Source organism: Bombina bombina, chromosome 6 (assembly GCF_027579735.1).
Source record: "Bombina bombina isolate aBomBom1 chromosome 6, aBomBom1.pri, whole genome shotgun sequence".
Taxonomy (NCBI): Eukaryota; Metazoa; Chordata; class Amphibia; order Anura; family Bombinatoridae; genus Bombina; species Bombina bombina.
The window spans coordinates 1,097,922,735-1,097,942,525 of record NC_069504.1 but is presented as its reverse complement, the minus strand read 5'-3'; the positions used below and the strand labels follow the sequence as shown (position 1 = coordinate 1,097,942,525).

The 19,791-nt window shown below is 38.9% G+C and overlaps 1 protein-coding gene across 2 annotated transcripts in view; it reads left to right on the top strand.

The window, feature by feature from the left end:
- FGD4 (FYVE, RhoGEF and PH domain containing 4) overlaps window positions 1–19,791 on the top strand; it is a 374,120-nt gene that overhangs the window by 99,519 nt on the left and 254,810 nt on the right. The window contains exon 1 of one of the 2 annotated variants that reach the window (XM_053719020.1): window positions 3,814–3,868. The exons of the other annotated variant lie outside the window; for it this stretch is intronic. Coding sequence (XP_053574995.1) covers window positions 3,859–3,868 — 10 coding nt within the window. The 5' untranslated portion in view covers window positions 3,814–3,858. Of the gene's footprint in view, window positions 1–3,813; window positions 3,869–19,791 lie in introns of those variants that run through there. 2 annotated transcript variants of the gene reach the window in all.

The window sequence follows — 19,791 nt, the reverse complement described above, 5'->3', positions numbered from 1 at the left end:
CCTAAAATAGCTATAATATAAATGTAATTTATATTGTAGCTATATTAGGATTTATTTTACAGGTAAGTATTTAGCTTTAAATAGGAATCATTTATTTAATAAGAGTTAATTTATTTCGTTAGATAAAAATTATATTTAACTTAGGGGGGTGTTAGTGTTAGGGTTAGACTTAGCTTTAGGGGTTAATACATTTATTATAGTAGCGGTGAGCTCCGGTCGGCAGATTAGGGGTTAATAATTGAAGTTAGCTGTCGGCGATGTTAGGGAGGGCAGATTAGGGGTTAATACTATTTATGATAGGGTTAGTGAGGCGGATTAGGGGTTAATAACTTTATTATAGTAGCGCTCAGGTCCGCTCGGCAGATTAGGGGTTAATAAGTGTAGGTAGGTGTCGGCGACGTTGTGGGGGGCAGATTAGGGGTTAATAAATATAACATAGGGGTCGGCGATGTTAGGGGCAGAAGATTAGGGGTACATAGGGATAACGTAGGTGGCGGCGATTTGCGGTCGGAAGATTAGGGGTTAATTATTTTAAGTAGCTTGCGGCGACGTTGTGTGGGGCAGGTTAGGGGTGAATAAATATAATATAGGGGTCGGCGGGGTTAGGGGCAGCAGATTAGGGGTACATAAGTATAACGTAGGTGGCGGTCGGCAGATTAGGGGTTAAAAATTTTAATCGAGTGGCGGCGATGTGGGGGGACCTCGGTTTAGGGGTACATAGGTAGTTTATGGGTGTTAGTGTAGTTTAGGGTACAGTAGTTAAGAGCTTTAGAAACCGGCGTTAGCCAGAAAGCTCTTAACTCCTGCTTTTTTCAGGCGGCTGGAATCTTGTCGTTAGAGCTCTAACGCTCACTGCAGAAACGACTCTAAATACCAGCGTTAGAAAGATCCCATTGAAAAGATAGGCTACGCAAATGGCGTAGGGGGATCTGCGGTATGGAAAAGTCGCGGCTGTAAAGTGAGCGTTAGACCCTTTAATCACTGACTCCAAATACCAGCGGGCGGCCAAAACCAGCGTTAGGAGCCTCTAACGCTGGTTTTGACGGCTACCGCCGAACTCTAAATCTAGGCCTCAGTTAACCGGAACTCAAGCAACCAGAACTCTCAAGCAAACAGAAAAAAAAAATCAAATATACTGTACATTAAAATGAACACTAACTTTGCTCCGAAGCTTCCTTTCTCTATAGTGGGCTCTCATAGGTGAAAGCAAAGCCCTTTTCATGCCACTAGACCCTATATAACTGCTCTTGATAGTTGTTGAAAGCACCAAGGCAGTCTGAGATGTAGACATTACGCTGCCACTGGGTGCCCGGGACTGAACGGAGGCGGCATTAATATTAATTAATAATTTGCTTTTATTTACTGTATTAAAATATTAATATCAAGTAAATACAATGTTTATAGTATGGTATGGGTTACAGAACTAGTTAGGCCTATTTTTAATAGTAACTCTCATGCAACCAGAAACTACAGTTATCCGGAATATACCAATCGCCATGGGTGCCGGTTAACTGGGAGTTTACTGTATATACATTACCTTTACTTAGCTGAGAAATCCCATTTTTATTCGATAGTCTTAAATAATTTATAAACATACATTTAAGGTATTCTGCACAGCGTGTGCTTCAGCCAGTGGTGCTAAAGGTATGGAAAGAGTGATCTGTAGAACCCAAACTTTTTTTTCATATGGAACACCTGTCACATGGGGGGTTTATCCATAGGGTGACCATATTGCCAAATATGGTCACCCTAATAATCCATGAACCACAGTATAGAATACTCAAACTTGTGCTTTTTAGTTAAAAATAAGTTACTGTTAATTCATTTAATTTAATTGTATTTAACTGTATTTACTGTTCAAGTTGACAAAAATGTATTACAAACACACTCAGAAACATGGCCCTACAGCAAAACACGATCCTGCTAGCACTACCCCTGCCTGTTTATCTAGCAGAACCAATGTACAAAAACACTGCTTTAACTGCCCTGTACCAAATATTTACTTATGAAACAACAATATGTGCAGGTTGTTTGTAATGGAGTAATTAAAGGGACAGTCTACACTTTAGTCATCTTAAAGTCTTACCTTAGATTAAAGTGAATGTAAAGTTTAATGAATAAGTGCCCATTATCTAAAAATACTCTTCACTTTCATTCATTAAACTTTACAATGAAGCTTCTTTTTTAAAATACTCACCTTTCTTTAACCCTTTGAGTGTTAAGCACTTTCCCCTGCATCCCCAAGACTTACACCATTGGAAAGGTTAGGCAATTACCTTTCCAACGGTGGGTCTTGGGGGTCTATAGCTGCTTAGATGACTGAGATACAGGTGTCTAAGCAGCATGCCCCCATTCCCTATACTTTGTATTGTAAATTTTTAATAAAGTTGCGCTGTGACGTCACCACGCAAAACATGAAGCCCCAGCGATGCCTATCACTATGCAGGCCCGATTGTCGGGGTAGGAGTAGGTAGGAGCCCCCAGATCTCCCTCAAGGTGAGAGAGTGCTAGCGACGGCTCTGAGCCGTCTTTGGCACCAGAGTGGGGAACTCTGAGACGGCTCAGAGCTGTCGTTAGCACTCAAAGGGTTAAAAGAAGAAAACAGACCGGCGCTCCTCTGTCCCGCATCTCCTGCTGTAGTTAGCACAGCGATGATGAATCCGGCTTCCTCCAATTGTCGTGTGGCCCCACTAGCTGGACGCCAAAGGGGACATGCAACGATTGGAGGAAGATTAATTCCCAGCATTGCAGCAAGCTGCTGCCCATATTTATCATTGCTCAAGCGACTGCTTGTGGAATGCCACTCCATGCTGCCAATCATCCTGATAAGATCGGGATGATTTAACTCCGCCACACTTGAGGGTACCTGTGGTCTTAAGACTGCATCTACTAACTAGCATTTTCCCTCAAGCCTGAAATGCTAATGCCCCAAACTGGGGCCCTATATATAGGTGTGTGTGTTTATGTGCGTTTGTGTGTGTGTGTGTTTCTTTGTGTGCGCATGTTTTTTTGTGCACATATTTGTGTGCTTGCGTGTGTTTGTTTGTGTGTGCGCATCTGTCCATGACATTTCTGGCTGAATTTTTTTTTTGTCTGGCTCCAGAATTTTTAACAAACTTATCTCGTATTCATATATATTTATATACAGCTATAATAGCTCTGGTAGTGTTTTTACACATATATTTTTAGGGTACATACATGCTTGACAGCAATAAGTTGGGGCATAACATGTGTTTAGATGCACGTTAGAAAAGGTTCTGATCAATAACTTGTAATTAGTTAAGTGTTTTTAGTTCATAAACAGTGTAATAACGAACCAAAATGTTCTTCATCTGTTCTTACATCTAGGCTGATTATGAGCTGTGAATGATACCCTTGTCTGAGACGTGGATTTTAAAAGTCCATTACTGTACAATTTTTAAAACAAAATCTAAAATTGTGTAATTAGCAAACCACAAGATATGAAATTGTGAATGATGTGGTTTAAAATGTTTGTTTCCCTGCACTTTTAATAATTATCTTGACTATGAATTTGAAAGTTGCTTTTGAACTTTACTGTCATCTGACTTCATAATAAACATAAAGGTAGAAGATTAAAAAAATATCCCTGAAAAGAAATAACCCAGGGAGTCATTTCCTCTGTGTTTTGAAATACTCTTGCATATTTCCTGCGGTTGCAGCTTTGCAAAATGTAGCATTTCCTACGTTACAAGCTTATGTTTTATATAGTATGTTGCTGTTATTTGTCTGAGTACAGTTAACTGAGCACATGTACTAAGGGTTTCTGTCTGTTTCTTTTACAAAGTATTACAAGCCGATCCCTTGCAGGAATGTAAGGGTAACATTGCAACAAGACTCATGGGTGGCTGTGAGTATTGCAGCATTTATTTGATTGGTTGTTGGGAATTTTCTTTTGATAATTGATGGTAAACGATGATAACCAATTTTCTTCCTTATTTTAAAAAATATGTTCTGGTTTGACCCTAATGTTTGCATTCAGCTTTTAATTATTATTTAATGCATTGTCTCTGTTTTGTAGCTAGCCTGTAAAATAAATCATAGCATGGCTTGTGTGTAAATGTGTTTTATTACATATATAAATAAAAGTAAAGTACTGTAGACGGACCTGCTACCATGGATGCCACATGGTTGGTATTCAGTGCTTATACCAGGAATATTTTGGAAGATATATTGACATAGTATTCAATTGTCTTAAATCTTTTTCTTCTATTTAATTATTGGTGGCGAATAGGGTGCCAAACAACAGCTTTGCACAGTCAGCCATAGTGAGAAGGATCAGAACAGCGTGATTGGTTAGTTTTTGTCACGTGATAATGGTGACCTTACTGGGCGGCTCATGGTGTTTGAGAAGCAACATAGATAAAAAAGTAAAATCATAAAGAGGATGTATTGCTAGGCTGAAAGCAATGATATAATGTTATAGAGTATAGTGTGTGCTGCTCAGGCTGCAACATATGTCTTAGGGGAAGTGTGTGGGGTGAAAGAATATGGAAGGATAAACATATTAAAGAGACATGAAACCAAAATTTGTTTGCTTTCATGATTCAGAGAAAGCTAACAGTTTATTTACCTTTATTATTAAATGTACTTTGTTCTCTTGGTATTCTTTATTGGGCATGCTCATTTGTAAGGGTAATAGATGACAGAAGTGTTTGCTTCAGAGTAGATATCTAGACCTGTGCATGCTGTGTTCTCTTCAACAAACAATACCATGAGAACAAGTCAATTTGATAATAGAAGTAAACTAGAAACTTTTTTTTTAAACTGTACACTCTGGGGCCCATTTATCAAGCACCGTAAGGAGCTTGTGGGCCCGTGTTTCTGGCGAGTCTTCAGACTCGCCAGAAACACAAGTTATCACAAGTCTAAAGACCGCTGCTCCATAACCTTGTCTGCCTGCTCTGATGAGGTGGACAGGAATCGCCGGAAATCAACCCGATTGAGTACGATCGGGTTGATTGACACCCCCTGCTGGCGGTGGCGTTGCACCAGTGCTGCTTGTGCAATGCTGAATACGGAGCGCGTATTGCTCTCCGTATTCAGCGATGTCAGACATATGATAAATAAGCCCCTCTGTCGGAGACACAAAGGAAACATTTTGGGTTTCATGTCCCTTTTAATTAACAGAACTGGAATTTCAATGATATATATATATATATATATATACACACACACCCACGTATATATGCTCCTTATACATATATTTTCTCACTGTGACATTATAATCTCTGTTACTATAACACATCTTACCCTAATGGAACATTTAACCCTTTACAACAGCTGACGTGCCCTGTACATTGGTCATCTTTATCTCTTCTAGAGCAGTGGGAGCACGGGTCTCACCGACTTCAGTGAAACCCCACTCTTTCTACATGCATTAGGCAGTGAGGCTTTGCTTCTATCGATGATACTTGTGCTCCCGCAGCCCTGGAAGCCCTAGAGATGGTCGCCATACAGGAAACATCACCATCGTTAAGGGGTTAAACACTAAATACATGCTAGACAGAATAATGTATTTAAAGCAAGCATTTGCTTGAGAATAATATGCAGATGTATTTTTAAAAATTATAATAACTACTTAAATATTGAAAAAATAAATGTAAAATTTTAATAGCCATAAACCAGTGGGTGACGCCATATTGTAACCTAGGCTTCCTTCTCTACTGAAGCCAATCAGGGACAGTTATAAATGGGTCAATAAGGGTGCAACCAGTGCCCTACAGAATATAACAGTGTTAAGTCTGGGGTCTGCAATTTTACCAGGAATTGGAAAGCCCCCTCTTTTCAGAATTCAATTAAAGGAAAATCTTGCAAAATGTTGTTACTACACATAATTCAACATTTTATAGTACAATCTCAGTGTTCCTTTAAGGATAGCTAAAAACATCTGGAAGGAAAATAAATTATTATGAGAAAAAATTGTCTCCTCCAAATAAAGCAAGTTAATGCAGATGGAGTTTGGTTATACAAAAACAATAGCAACAAATACAGTATTAATTTGTTTTGAAAATATCTGTACTTGGTGGAAATGTTAATTTATGGCAAGATAACAGAAAATGTAACTGCAAGGGGTTTTGTGTCCCTTTAATGATGATCTCTGAGGGTTTGTGGGTACAGAGGGGGAGACTTGTGCCATTAGGTCATAGGTCAACTCAGTTTTCATAGTGGGAGAATACGTTTCTATAACGGAGACAACACTCCAAGTAATGTGTCACACTGCTATAGAGTCTATTTACAGTTTGGTGGTATTGTTGTTATTATTATTATCAGGTATTTGTAGAGCGCCAACAGACTCCACAGCGCTATGGTAATATGATAAAATCAAGCCATTTCGAACCGAAAACCCCCCCAACTCAAGACAGTTTAAATAAGAAGTTCTCAACCCAAGTGACCTCAAAGCCCGGTATCCATTTAACCAGATGTATCCAAGGCCCGGTAGTTTCATTTTTTTAAGTATATATATATATTTGTCAGTGGGGTAACAAAATATATTTTTTCATTGGTGTCAGTTAAATGATATAAGTTACTTACCTGCAGTGTCTAGGGCCAGCCCCATCTTCTCCTTGTCCTACCACTGAAATGCTGCTACATGTGCACAGTGCACACAGGCATGTGCAATGGCACTCTGACAAGTCTGCCTGGTATTCCTTATGTGTGGAGCAGTAGGCCAGTCAGAGCATGCAGTGAGGGGCAAGTCAGTTCGGGGCCCACCAGCAGGGCCATTATGGCCCGGTACTGGGCCCCGGCCCGGCTGTTGAGAAACCAGGGTTTAAATGGTTCACTATTTTACATCTGTTGTCTTTTGCAACCAGATATAAATAACATGGTACTTTAGCTGGCGCTTTATAAAATACACAGCCACCAATTTTCACCAGAGACCCAAGTTTTCTAAAAGAGAGCCTCCTCACAGCATATCCACCAATAAATATTGTTCCACCCCCTTAGTAAAGAGCATATTTATGTTGCAGTTGCTTCCTTTTGTTCTATTATTGGAAGTATTGTGATGGTACCGGATGCTAAAAGTTGTAATATGACATTTTATGTATGGAAATTAAAGGCACATGAAACCCAAAGTGTCTCTTTCATGATTCATACAGAGCATGTGATTTCAAAATACTTTCTAATTCTTCTTTTAGCAATTTGTCTTTGTATTCTAGGTAACTTTTGTTGACAAGCAGGTTTGTATGCTTAGGAGCCAGCCCATTTCTAGAGCACTAGATGGCAGCAGTTTTGCAAGAAAGTTATCTATTTGAAAGAGCACTAGACGGCAGCAATATGTCCTGCCATATAGTACTCCTGATTCCTACCTAGGTATCTCTTCAATACAGAAAGCAAATTTGTTAATAGAAGTAAAAAGTAGACGTTTTGGGTTTTATATCCTTTAAATGAGTTGGGTACATTTATAGAAACAGATATAATTTCCAGCCAGCTTAAGATAATTTTAAAGTTGCACTTTATTTATTCCCTACATTTTATTTCCACATGGCTTTAAAGTGTTAATGTCAGTCAATGGCAAAGACATAGCTACATGGGGACAAGATGTGACTGTTTTGTCATCTAGGTCTTTATTCTTGTATTTTTGAACCTCCCCATCCTGATGACAATACAGATTATATCCTCCCAAGCTATCTTCAGAGGTCTCAAAACCATTACATTCTTAGCTTCTCTGTCTACAATTGTGGTGTTGCTTTAGCAGAATTAGTTTTTAACAATGAAAAACACATTGATCACAGATATGCTGTGTTCCTTCAGTAGCAATGGTTGAGCAAATGTTCTATTTTTGTTTAGAGGGTCATTTTTTTTTTTTTTTCATTTAAGGCTTTCGTTTCATCCACTCCTTTTTTTAATCACATTCTTCACCTCAATTTTATTTCTCCAAATTAAACAGTTAACGTTTTTTTCTTTTACCAGTTTTATCAACTTCTTTTACATTTGTCTGTTTGGCCTCTAAACTCACTCAAGTCTTAGTTTAGTTTGAATATCTAATAAAAATGTTATGATGGTTATTTGATAGGTTTAAAGCTTAAAAAAAGTGACTGTGAGTTCAACCTATGGTAATCGCGGAAAACCCATTGCTGTGTTCTCCATCAAAAATCGCATATGTTTAGTTTGTCAGGGTTCCAAAATTTTGTAGCTTCTTGTTCATCCATTGTATCCTATAATATTATTTATCCTGCATGGGGAGTGCCCCCTTTATATCCTTTGATGTACACTAATTAACTTTACTGGTAAAGAAACTTAAATGACTCGAGTCAAATTTTGTAAAATTTTTTAGCTTTTCTATAAAACCAATGTCACCTCTCCCAGGATAGCCTCAACTTACTGACCACGGTGTGCCTTGTCTATGCTGTTAACAAGACCAAACTGGCTCCTTTAAATAAGGCAAATTGTAGGAGGAGTTCCACCATTGAAAAACAAATGCAGCCGTCTGTTCAGGGAATTTTCAAACATGGTTGGTGCCTTTTAAAGGTATAGAAAGGTCAACAGTAAAATGTGCTTGGGTGCGTTTCAATTTTGTAAAGAAGCTTTTTTTTGCAAATATACTTTGATTTGCAAACATATTTTTAGTTATTACTGTAATTAAGTGGTATACTCACATATGCGTATGGGGCAGGGGCTTGTATGACACAAATTAAGTCTTCACTGAGGCAATACAAGTTCCCTAAGCTCTCTGGAAGATGTGGTGATTTCTGGTGCGTGGGACACTCACAGTTTCTGTGCATAGAAAAACAGTAATACAATTCTACTAGAAGCAGAATGCTTTAAAAAACAGTAATGTTAATAGTTTATCTTTTATCAAAACTAATACATACAGAAAGAGAAGCCGTCTGCCAGGAACAAACAAACAGCCCAGTGGCTTATTCTATTCTGATCCCACCTAGCAAGGTCAGTCCAGCCTTGAAATACCAGGCAATTCTCAGTTGAACAAGGAAAATGACAACCGGAGGCAGCCTTTTTGGGGCCCCATCAGTGAGGGGCAGTCATGTTCCTCTAGAAGGAGTCCATGTCTTGTTTCCCCCATCACCCTTAGGGAGATTTTCCACAAGGTCATAATACAAATACATACAGAGAGAGAAGCAGTGAGCCAGGAACGAACAACAGCCCAGTGGCTTCTTCTATGGCCCATTTATCATTTGGGAGTAGCTTCTTTTAGCCCAATTGTGTGTTTCTCAGAGAAGAACTTTCCTAATGTGTATATATCAGTCTTATCCCCACCTAACAACATGGTTAGTCCAGCCCCAAAATACTAAGCAAGAAAAATCTAAATCAAATCAATGGGCGAGATTACATATGCGGCACAAGCTTCAGCAAAACTGCTGAAACCCGCGCCGCCCGTATTTTCACCTCGCACATCAGTGTATCACATAAACCCCGCCGGCAGTTCATAAAGTGCCGTAAGTCGGATAAACTAGCGATGTCTAGAAATGAGCGTAAATACAAATTTCTGGAGTCGCCAGTGACTTACGGCACTTTAGAAACTGCCGGTGCCTAAGAAAATAAAAAAAAATGTCAAATCTCCTGTAAACATCTAACCCGCCTCCCAAAAATAAATCCGACACGTAAAACCCCTATATCCGCCATCAAACCCACATCGGAACTAATAATAAAAGCATTAACCCCGAAACCGACAACCCCCCACAATGCAATATGCCTAATTTAAACTATTAACCCCTAATCCGTCATTCACCCACATCGCAAAGTCCCTATTAAAACTATTAACCCCTAATCCACCATTAACCCACATCGCAACAAACCTTATAAATCTATTAACCCCTAATCCGCCAAACCCACACAATGCAATAATCCTAACAAAACTATTAATCCCTAATCCGCCAACCCCCCACAACGCAAACAACTAAATTACCAAGTTCCCTCATTTAACACCCCCTAAAATAACACAAAATAAAAAAAATAACATTACTTAAAAATAAAAAATTTAATCTAAGATTACAAAAAATAAAAAAGTCTAACATTACATAAAATAATAAACCAAGTTATCAAAAATAAAAAAATAAAACCTAATCCCTATGAAATAAAAAAAGCCCCCCCCCCCATCTAATAATAAACTACCAATATCCCTTAAAAGGGCATTTTGTAGGGCATTACCCTAAATTAAACAGCTCTTTTCCTTAAAAAATGCTAAATTCCCCCTCTAACAGTAAAACCCCCCACCCATCAAACCTCCCAAAATAAAAAAAATAACACTAAAACTAACACTAAAGGGGCATTTGTAAGGGCATTGTCCTTAAAAGGGCATTCAGCTCTTTTAAGAGTACCCAATAATACCCTAATCAAACCCCCCCCCGAAAAATAATAAGCCTAAGTCTAACCCCCCAAATAGGTACTCACCATTCCTGAAGTCCAGCGGAGAAGGTCCTGTTCCAAGCTGGCCAACATCTTCTTCGAAGCGGGACCTCTTCCTTCTTCATCCAGGACCAACCCGGAGCGGAGATGTGCAGAACCGGCGACCATGGAGCGTGGAGGATCCTCTTCATAGAATCGCCACCGTACACTGAATATGGCATCCCTTGCATTTCTATTGGCTAATTTGATTCGTAAAATTCAAATCAGCCAATAGGATGAGAGCTACTGAAATCCTATTGGCTGTTCAAATAGGATTATAGTTATAGTTTATGGGAGTAAAAATTGTGGGCAACGGGTGAAATATACACAGCGCATTTATATGATGGCGCTGTATATGTGATACCAAAACCGCGTAAAAACCAGCATTGCCGGCTTTTGTGGGCGACGTCACATATGTAATCTTGCCCAATATCTGGTGTGACCACCCATTGCCTTCAAAACAGGATCAATTCTTCTAGGTACAATTGCACAAAGTCAGGGATTTTGTAGGCATATACTCAGGTGCATGATTACACAATTATACCATATAGGTTCTAATGATCACCAATTTAATATGTAGGTTGGAACAGCCAAACTCAGCTAACAAGTTGAGGATGCTGAAGACAGTTTAATGTCAAAATTAATTCACCATAGCAAGACTGAGCACAGCAAAAAGACACAAGATGGTTATACTGCATCAGTAAGGTCTCTCCCAGACAAAAATATCAAGGCTGATAGGGGTTTCCAGATATGCTGCTCGAGCTTTTCTGAAGAAAGACAAAGAAATCCACAACATTGAGGACCATAGACGCAGTGGTTGGCCAAGGAAACAGTGCAGCAGATGAAAGACGCATCATAATTACTGTTCTTTGTAATCGGAAGATGACCAACAGTGCCATCAGCTCAGAATTGGTAGAAAACAGTAGGACCCTGACAGACCCATCTTCTGTCCAGAGAATTCTGGTCAGAAGTGGCTTTCATAAAAGACTTGCGGCCAAAAAGCCATACCCCTGACATAGAGACAAGACCAAGCAACTCAACTATACATAAGTCACTGGAACTGGGCACAGAAAAATGGCATCATGTGCTATGGACTGATGAGTCAAAATGTAAAATATGCGGCTGTTGCCGCAAGGCAGTTTGTTCACAGAAGGGCTGGAGAGTGGTGCAAGAATGAGTGTCTGCAGGCAATAGTGAAGCATGGTGGAGGTTCCTTGCAAGTTTAGAGCTGCATTTCTGCAAATAACGTTCGAGATTTAGTAAGAATGAATAGTCTCCTCATTGCTGAGAAATACAGGCAGATACTTATCTATCATACAGTACTATCAGAGAGGCATCTTATAGGTCCCAAATTTATTCTTCAGCATAACAACAACCCAAACATACAGCCAAAGTCATTAAGAACTATCCTCAGCACAAAGAAGAACAAGGAGTTCTGGAAGTGATGGTATGGCCCCCAAAGAGCCCTGATCTCAATGTCATCAAGTCTCTCTTGGATTACATGAAGATACAGAAGCAACTGAGGCTGCCTAAATCCACAGAACTGTGGTGAGTTATCCAAGATGTTTGCCGAGTACTGTGTGCAAGTGTAACTAGAAGAATTGATCCTATTTTGAAGATGTTTGCCGAGTACTGTGTGCAAGTGTAACTAGAAGAATTGATCCTATTTTGAAGATGTTTGCCGAGTACTGTGTGCAAGTGTAACTAGAAGAATTGATCCTATTTTGAAGATGTTTGCCGAGTACTGTGTGCAAGTGTAACCAGAAGAATTGATTCTATTTTGAAGATGTTTGCCGAGTACTGTGTGCAAGTGTAACCAGAAGAATTGATTCTATTTTGAAGATGTTTGCCGAGTACTGTGTGCAAGTGTAACCAGAAGAATTCATTATATTTTGAAGATGTTTGCCGAGTACTGTGTGCAAGTGTAACCAGAAGAATTGATTCTATTTTGAAGATGTTTGCCGAGTACTGTGTGCAAGTGTAACCAGAAGAATTCATTATATTTTGAAGATGTTTGCCGAGTACTGTGTGCAAGTGTAACTAGAAGAATTGATCCTATTTTGAAGATGTTTGCCGAGTACTGTGTGCAAGTGTAACTAGAAGAATTCATTATATTTTGAAGATGTTTGCCGAGTACTGTGTGCAAGTGTAACTAGAAGAATTGATCCTATTTTGAAGATGTTTGCCGAGTACTGTGTGCAAGTGTAACTAGAAGAATTGATCCTATTTTGAAGATGTTTGCCGAGTACTGTGTGCAAGTGTAACTAGAAGAATTGATCCTATTTTGAAGATGTTTGCCGAGTACTGTGTGCAAGTGTAACTAGAAGAATTCATTATATTTTGAAGATGTTTGCCGAGTACTGTGTGCAAGTGTAACTAGAAGAATTGATCCTATTTTGAAGATGTTTGCCGAGTACTGTGTGCAAGTGTAACTAGAAGAATTGATCCTATTTTGAAGATGTTTGCCGAGTACTGTGTGCAAGTGTAACTAGAAGAATTGATTCTATTTTGAAGATGTTTGCCGAGTACTGTGTGCAAGTGTAACTAGAAGAATTGATTTTATTTTGAAGATGTTTGCCGAGTACTGTGTGCAAGTGTAACTAGAAGAATTCATTATATTTTGAAGATGTTTGCCGAGTACTGTGTGCAAGTGTAACTAGAAGAATTGATCCTATTTTGAAGATGTTTGCCGAGTACTGTGTGCAAGTGTAACTAGAAGAATTGATCCTATTTTGAAGATGTTTGCCGAGTACTGTGTGCAAGTGTAACTAGAAGAATTGATTCTATTTTGAAGATGTTTGCCGAGTACTGTGTGCAAGTGTAACTAGAAGAATTGATTTTATTTTGAAGATGTTTGCCGAGTACTGTGTGCAAGTGTAACCAGAAGAATTGATTCTATTTTGAAGATGTTTGCCGAGTACTGTGTGCAAGTGTAACTAGAAGAATTGATCCTATTTTGTAGATGTTTGCCGAGTACTGTGTGCAAGTGTAACCAGAAGAATTGATTCTATTTTGAAGATGTTTGCCGAGTACTGTGTGCAAGTGTAACTAGAAGAATTGATCCTATTTTGTAGATGTTTGCCGAGTACTGTGTGCAAGTGTAACTAGAAGAATTGATTCTATTTTGAAGATGTTTGCCGAGTACTGTGTGCAAGTGTAACTAGAAGAATTGATTCTATTTTGAAGATGTTTGCCGAGTACTGTGTGCAAGTGTAACCAGAAGGATTCATTATATTTTGAAGATGTTTGCCGAGTACTGTGTGCAAGTGTAACTAGAAGAATTGATCCTATTTTGAAGATGTTTGCCGAGTACTGTGTGCAAGTGTAACTAGAAGAATTGATCCTATTTTGTAGATGTTTGCTGAGTACTGTGTGCAAGTGTAACTAGAAGAATTGATCCTATTTTGTAGATGTTTGCTGAGTACTGTGTGCAAGTGTAACTAGAAGAATTGATCCTATTTTGTAGATGTTTGCCGAGTACTGTGTGCAAGTGTAACTAGAAGAATTGATCCTATTTTGTAGATGTTTGCCGAGTACTGTGTGCAAGTGTAACTAGAAGAATTGATTCTATTTTGTAGATGTTTGCCGAGTACTGTGTGCAAGTGTAACTAGAAGAATTGATCCTATTTTGAAGATGTTTGCTGAGTACTGTGTGCAAGTGTAACTAGAAGAATTGATCCTATTTTGTAGATGTTTGCCGAGTACTGTGTGCAAGTGTAACCAGAAGAATTGATCCTATTTTGTAGATGTTTGCCGAGTACTGTGTGCAAGTGTAACTAGAAGAATTGATCCTATTTTGTAGATGTTTGCCGAGTACTGTGTGCAAGTGTAACTAGAAGAATTGATCCTATTTTGAAGATGTTTGCCGAGTACTGTGTGCAAGTGTAACTAGAAGAATTGATTTTATTTTGAAGGCAAACAATGATCACAGCAAATATTGATTTGATTTATGCACTCAATTTGCATTTGTTAATTGATAAAATAATTTAAAAGCATTTGTACTACCACATTCTTTTACCCCTGCCTAAAACTTTTGCACAGTACAGTATATTGCAAAAGTGTTTCTATTTAAAATTGAAATGCCCCCATGCACATTTTAATTTTGACATTCCTTCCCTTTAATGGGACATTGTACACTAGATTTTTCTTTACATACATATTTTGTAGATGATCCGTTTATATAGTCCATCTGGGAGTGTTTTTGTTACAATGTATAGTTTTGCTTATTTTTTTAATAACATTGTGATGATTTTCAGACTCCTAACCAAGCCCCACAGTGTCAGATGTATACTGATGTATACAGATTCCTGCTGGCTCCTATTTATGTTATCTGTCTTTTCATATGCAGGGGAGGAGGGAGGGGGGTCTGCTTTTATTGTTTTACCAGCCCCTTTCACTGGGTGTCCCAGCCTAACCTTATCAACAGTGCTAAACTGGGAGCTTCTAAGTAATTTTTTTAAAAGTTTTTTTACTGGATTTTTAAATCAGTATCTGTGCATATTCTGCTTTATAGTAGTGTCTATTACATGCAGTTATATGGAAATTGTTGTGTACTGTCCCTTTAAGTCTTTTTAACGTTAGCAATTAAATAGTTGTAAACCTTGAATAATCCTGTTGAGGGACACAAACAATTAATTGCCATTAAAGGTAGAGACCTTTATCATCCTACATAAATTGGTGTGAATTCATATAAGGGGTGTTTTTAGTTTGGTTCACATTTCTTGCTCAGATATTTTACATCCTGTTCACACTATAATTTTATATGAATTGTTTACATTTGTAGCATTTCTTTAAACTCAGTTTTACCCATAGCATTGTTTCTAAACATTTTATTTTGTAGTGCTATAAGTGAGCATTTAATGGGCATTAATATTATTATTATACTTTATTTATAAAGCACCAACATATTCCGCAGCGCTGTCCATGAGTACTTTTCATTTAGATAAGACAATGATATAATTTTACAAACACATACAGGAGGAATTGAGGGCCCTGTTCCCATGGGAATGTGTATAAGATTTGATCTCACTTAGATATTAAAGGGACAGTCAAGTCTAATAAAAACTTTCATGATTCAAATAGGGCATGCAATTTTATACAGCGTTCCAATTTACTTTTATCACCAATTTTGCTTTGTTCCTTTGGTATTCTTAGTTGAAAGCTAATCTAGGAGGTTCATATGCTAATTTCTTAGACCTTAAAGGCCGCCTCTAATCTAAATGCATTTTGACAGTTTTTCACCACTAGAGGGCATTAGTTCATGTGTTTCATATAAATAACATTGAGCTCATGCACGTGAATTTACCAAGGAGTGAGCACTGATTGGCTAAAATACAAGTCTGTCAAAAGAACTGAAATAAGGGGGCCGTGTGCAGAGGCTTAGATACAAGGTAATCAGAGGCTAAACGTGTATTATTATAACTGTGTTGGTTATGCAAAACTGGGGAATGGGTGATTAAGGGATAATCTATATTTTAAAATAACAAAAATTCTGGTGTTGACTGTCCCTTTAAAGACATTTTACAGTACTAGAGCAGCACTTCTCTTTCACACTTACATAGGCTCTCTTAGGTGGATAATTTAAATCTCCCCAGTCTCGTCCGACCAGGTAGATTGACAGCTCCTGCCCACACATGATTGGCTCTGCGAGGGCAGGGGGCAGTGTTGCACGTGAGTGCAAAGGAGCGCTCGCGTGCAATGTTAAATTCTTGCAATGGATTGCTGCCCACCAGAGGAGAGCTGGGGCCGACAGGGGCGAATGTGTACATCCCTCTCCGCCATGGATTAATAAATCAAGTTCAAATGTGTCTTTTTGCACTTTGATGTCTCTTTAACCCCTTAGTGACCAGAGCACTTTTCCATTTTCTGTCCGTTTGGGACCAAGGCTATTTTTACATTTCTGCGGTGTTTGTGTTTAGCTGAAATTTTCCTCTTACTCATTTACTGTACCCACACATATTATATACCGTTTTTCTCGCCATTAAATGGACTTTCTAAAAATACCATTATTTTCATCATATCTTATCATTTACTATAAAAAAAATTATAAAATATGAGGAAAAATGGAAAAAAACACACTTTTTCTAACTTTGAACCCCAAAATCTGTTACATATCTACAACCACCAAAAAACACCCATGCTAAATTGTTTCTAAATTTTGTCCTGAGTTTAGAAATACCCAATGTTTACATCTTCTTTGCTTTTTTTGTAACTTATAGGGCCATAAATACAAGTAGCACTTTGCTATTTTCAAACCATTTTTTTTCAAAATTAACGCTAGTTACATTAGAACACTAATATCTTTCAGGAATCCCTGAATATCCATTGACATGTATATATTTTTTTTTAGAAGACATCCCAAATTATTGATCTAGGCCCATTTTGGTATATTTCATGCCACCATTTCACCGCCAAATGCAATCAAATACAAAAAATTGTTCACTTTTTCACAAATTTTTTCACAAACTTTCAGTTTCTCACTGAAATTATTTACAAACTGCTTGTGCAATTATGGCATAAATGGTTGTAAATTCTTCTCTGGGATCCCCTTTGTTCAGAAATAGCAGACATATATGGCTTTGGCATTGCTTTTTGGTAATTAGAAGGCCGCTAAATGCCACTGCGCACCACACGTGTATTATGCCCAGCAGTGAAGGGGTTAATTAGGGAGCATGTAAGGAGCTTTTTGGGGTAATTTTAGCTTTAGTGTAGTGTAGTAGACAACCCCAAGTATTGATCTAGGCCCATTTTGGTATATTTCATGCCACCATTTCACCGCCAAATGCGATCAAATTAAAAAAAACGTAAAATTTTTCACAATTTTAGGTTTCTCACTGAAATAATTTACAAACAGCTTGTGCAATTATGGCACAAATGGTTGTAAATGCTTCTCTGGGATCCCCTTTGTTCAGAAATAGCAGACATATATGACTTTGGAGTTGCTTTTTGGTAATTAGAATGCTGCTAAATGGCGCTGCGCATCACACGTGTATTATGGCTAGCAGTGAAGGGGTTAATTAGGTAGCTTGTAGGGAGCTTGCAGGGTTAATTTTAGCTTTAGTGTAAAGATCAGCCTCCCACCTGAAACATCAGACCCCCTGATCCCTCCCAAACATCTCTCTTCCCTCCCCTACCCCACAAATGTCCCCGCCATCTTAAGTACTGGCAGAAACTCTGCCAGTACTAAAATAAAAGGTATATTTGGGCTTTTTTGTGCATTTTTTGTTAGCATATTTACATATGCTTCTGTGTAGGGATCCCCCTTAGCCCCCAACCTCACTGATCCCCCACTAAACAGCTCTCTAACCCTCCCCCTCTGACTTAATGTGCGCCATCTTGGGTACTGGCAGCTGTCTGCCAGTACCCAGTTTAGTGAAAAAAATGCTTTTTTTAAATAAAAAATGTCCCTTTTCTGTAGTGTAGCTTCCCCCCCCCCCAAGACCAACCCCCCACCCCTTCCAGATCCCTTAGATGGTTAAAAAAAAAAAACGTTTATTTAATTTTTTTTTTACTTTTCTTTAACTTTTTTTCTGTAGTGTAGCGGTTCCCACCCGCTCCCGCCCCGTGCACGCGCCCGCCCGCCACCCCCCGTGCACGCGCGCGCGCCCGTGCGCGTCCCCGTCGGCTCCGCTTCCGATCCCGCCCCCCTCCACCTTACGCAACTCACCGATGGCCGCCCACCCGCCTCCCAAGTCGGCTCCCACCCACCAACGATACCGGCCATCGATGTCCGGTGCAGAGAGGGCCACAGAGTGGCTCTCTCTGCATCGGATGGCCAGACAGTGTTATTGCAGGATGCCTCGATATCGAGGCATCGCTGCAATAACCGGAAAGCAGCTGGAAGCGAGCAGGATCGCTTCCAGCTGCTTTCCACACCGAGGACGTGCAGGGTACGTCCTTGGTCGTTAACTGACATCCTTTAGAGGACGTACCCTGCACGTCCTCGGGCGTTAAGGGGTTAAGGAAACAGTAAAGTCAAAGTTAAACTTTTATGATTCCAATAGAGCATGCAATTTTAAATAAGTTTCCAATAGAAATGTGCGATTCGTTTCGGATCGATTCGGAAATTCATCCGAATTCGTTAAATTCGGGGATTCGGATCGATTCGAATTTCCGAATCGAAATAGTGCCGAATCTACCGAATAAATCCGAATTAGCTCGGATTTATTCGGTTGATTCGGATGGCCATGGATTACAGTAGTATTATACAGTATATTAGGTTATATCACTCTGCTATGGGTTACACCTAATATACAGTACATAATACTAGTCTAATACACAGCATATCCCACCTAACACATACCGAAATTCAGAATTTCTGAACCGAACCAAATCGAACCCAGCCGAATTTATTCGAATACGAATGAATCCGAAACGAATTCATTCTAATTTTTCCGAATTCGTATCGATACAAACCGAAATTCAAAAAAATCCGAATCGATCCGAAACTAAACAAATTTTTTGATCATGCACAAGTCTAGTTTCCAATTTACTTCTATAATCAAATTTCTGGAACAGTAATGCACTAATGGGAGGAGCTTTCTGAAAACATCTGATGAGCCAATAACAAGAGATATATTTGTCCAGCCAGCTAGCTCCCATTATTGCACTGCTGCTCCTGAGCCTACCTAGGTATGCTTTTCAACAAAGGATACAAAGTGAACAATGCACATTTTACAATAGAAGTCATTTGGAAAGTTGTTTATAATTGCATGCGCTGGTGATCTGAATAATCAGTTTATGTTTGCCTATATATTTATGTTTCACATTACAACATTACTGTCATCCCTTATTGTAATTCCATATTAAAGCCAAGAGTGTTTTCTGTTACAATGTGATTGAATTATGCTTGGGATTGCAGATATGTAATAGAGTAGCTTTGGATAGGGTTTAAAGAGCATTGTGTTTAATCAAACAGGTTATGAGAATATGAGAAATATTTTGCTACCATGCACTTAAAGGGACAGATGTGTTTTATCCCATTTTACAGCTCTCGAGTGGTGTACAACTTAGTATTAAGTACTACATGACATGCCTCTCCTAATTAGCTCAGTGGCTATGTCCTGCTCATCAGTAGCGCACCTACTCAACAGAGGGCCCTGGTGCAAGAATTTTTGGGGCCCATAAATAAAGTAATAAAATACATTCTGCTCCATATAATGATTTTAAGGAGAGATAGATGGACCTGCAACTTGCACTTCTAAAAGTCTCCCCTGCATTAGGATGGTACACATTCTGCATACGCCTATGTATAGGCTGACTGTTATGGGCCCCCTCCAGCTCTCGGGCCCCGGTGTCACTGCATTGACTCATGCCTGTATCCCAGCACTGTCATGCATCCAGTCATATGTTTATTGGGGATAAGGAACAATCTTTTAACAAGATTATTTCCAATTAAGGGATAGATTACAAGTGGAGCGCTATTTT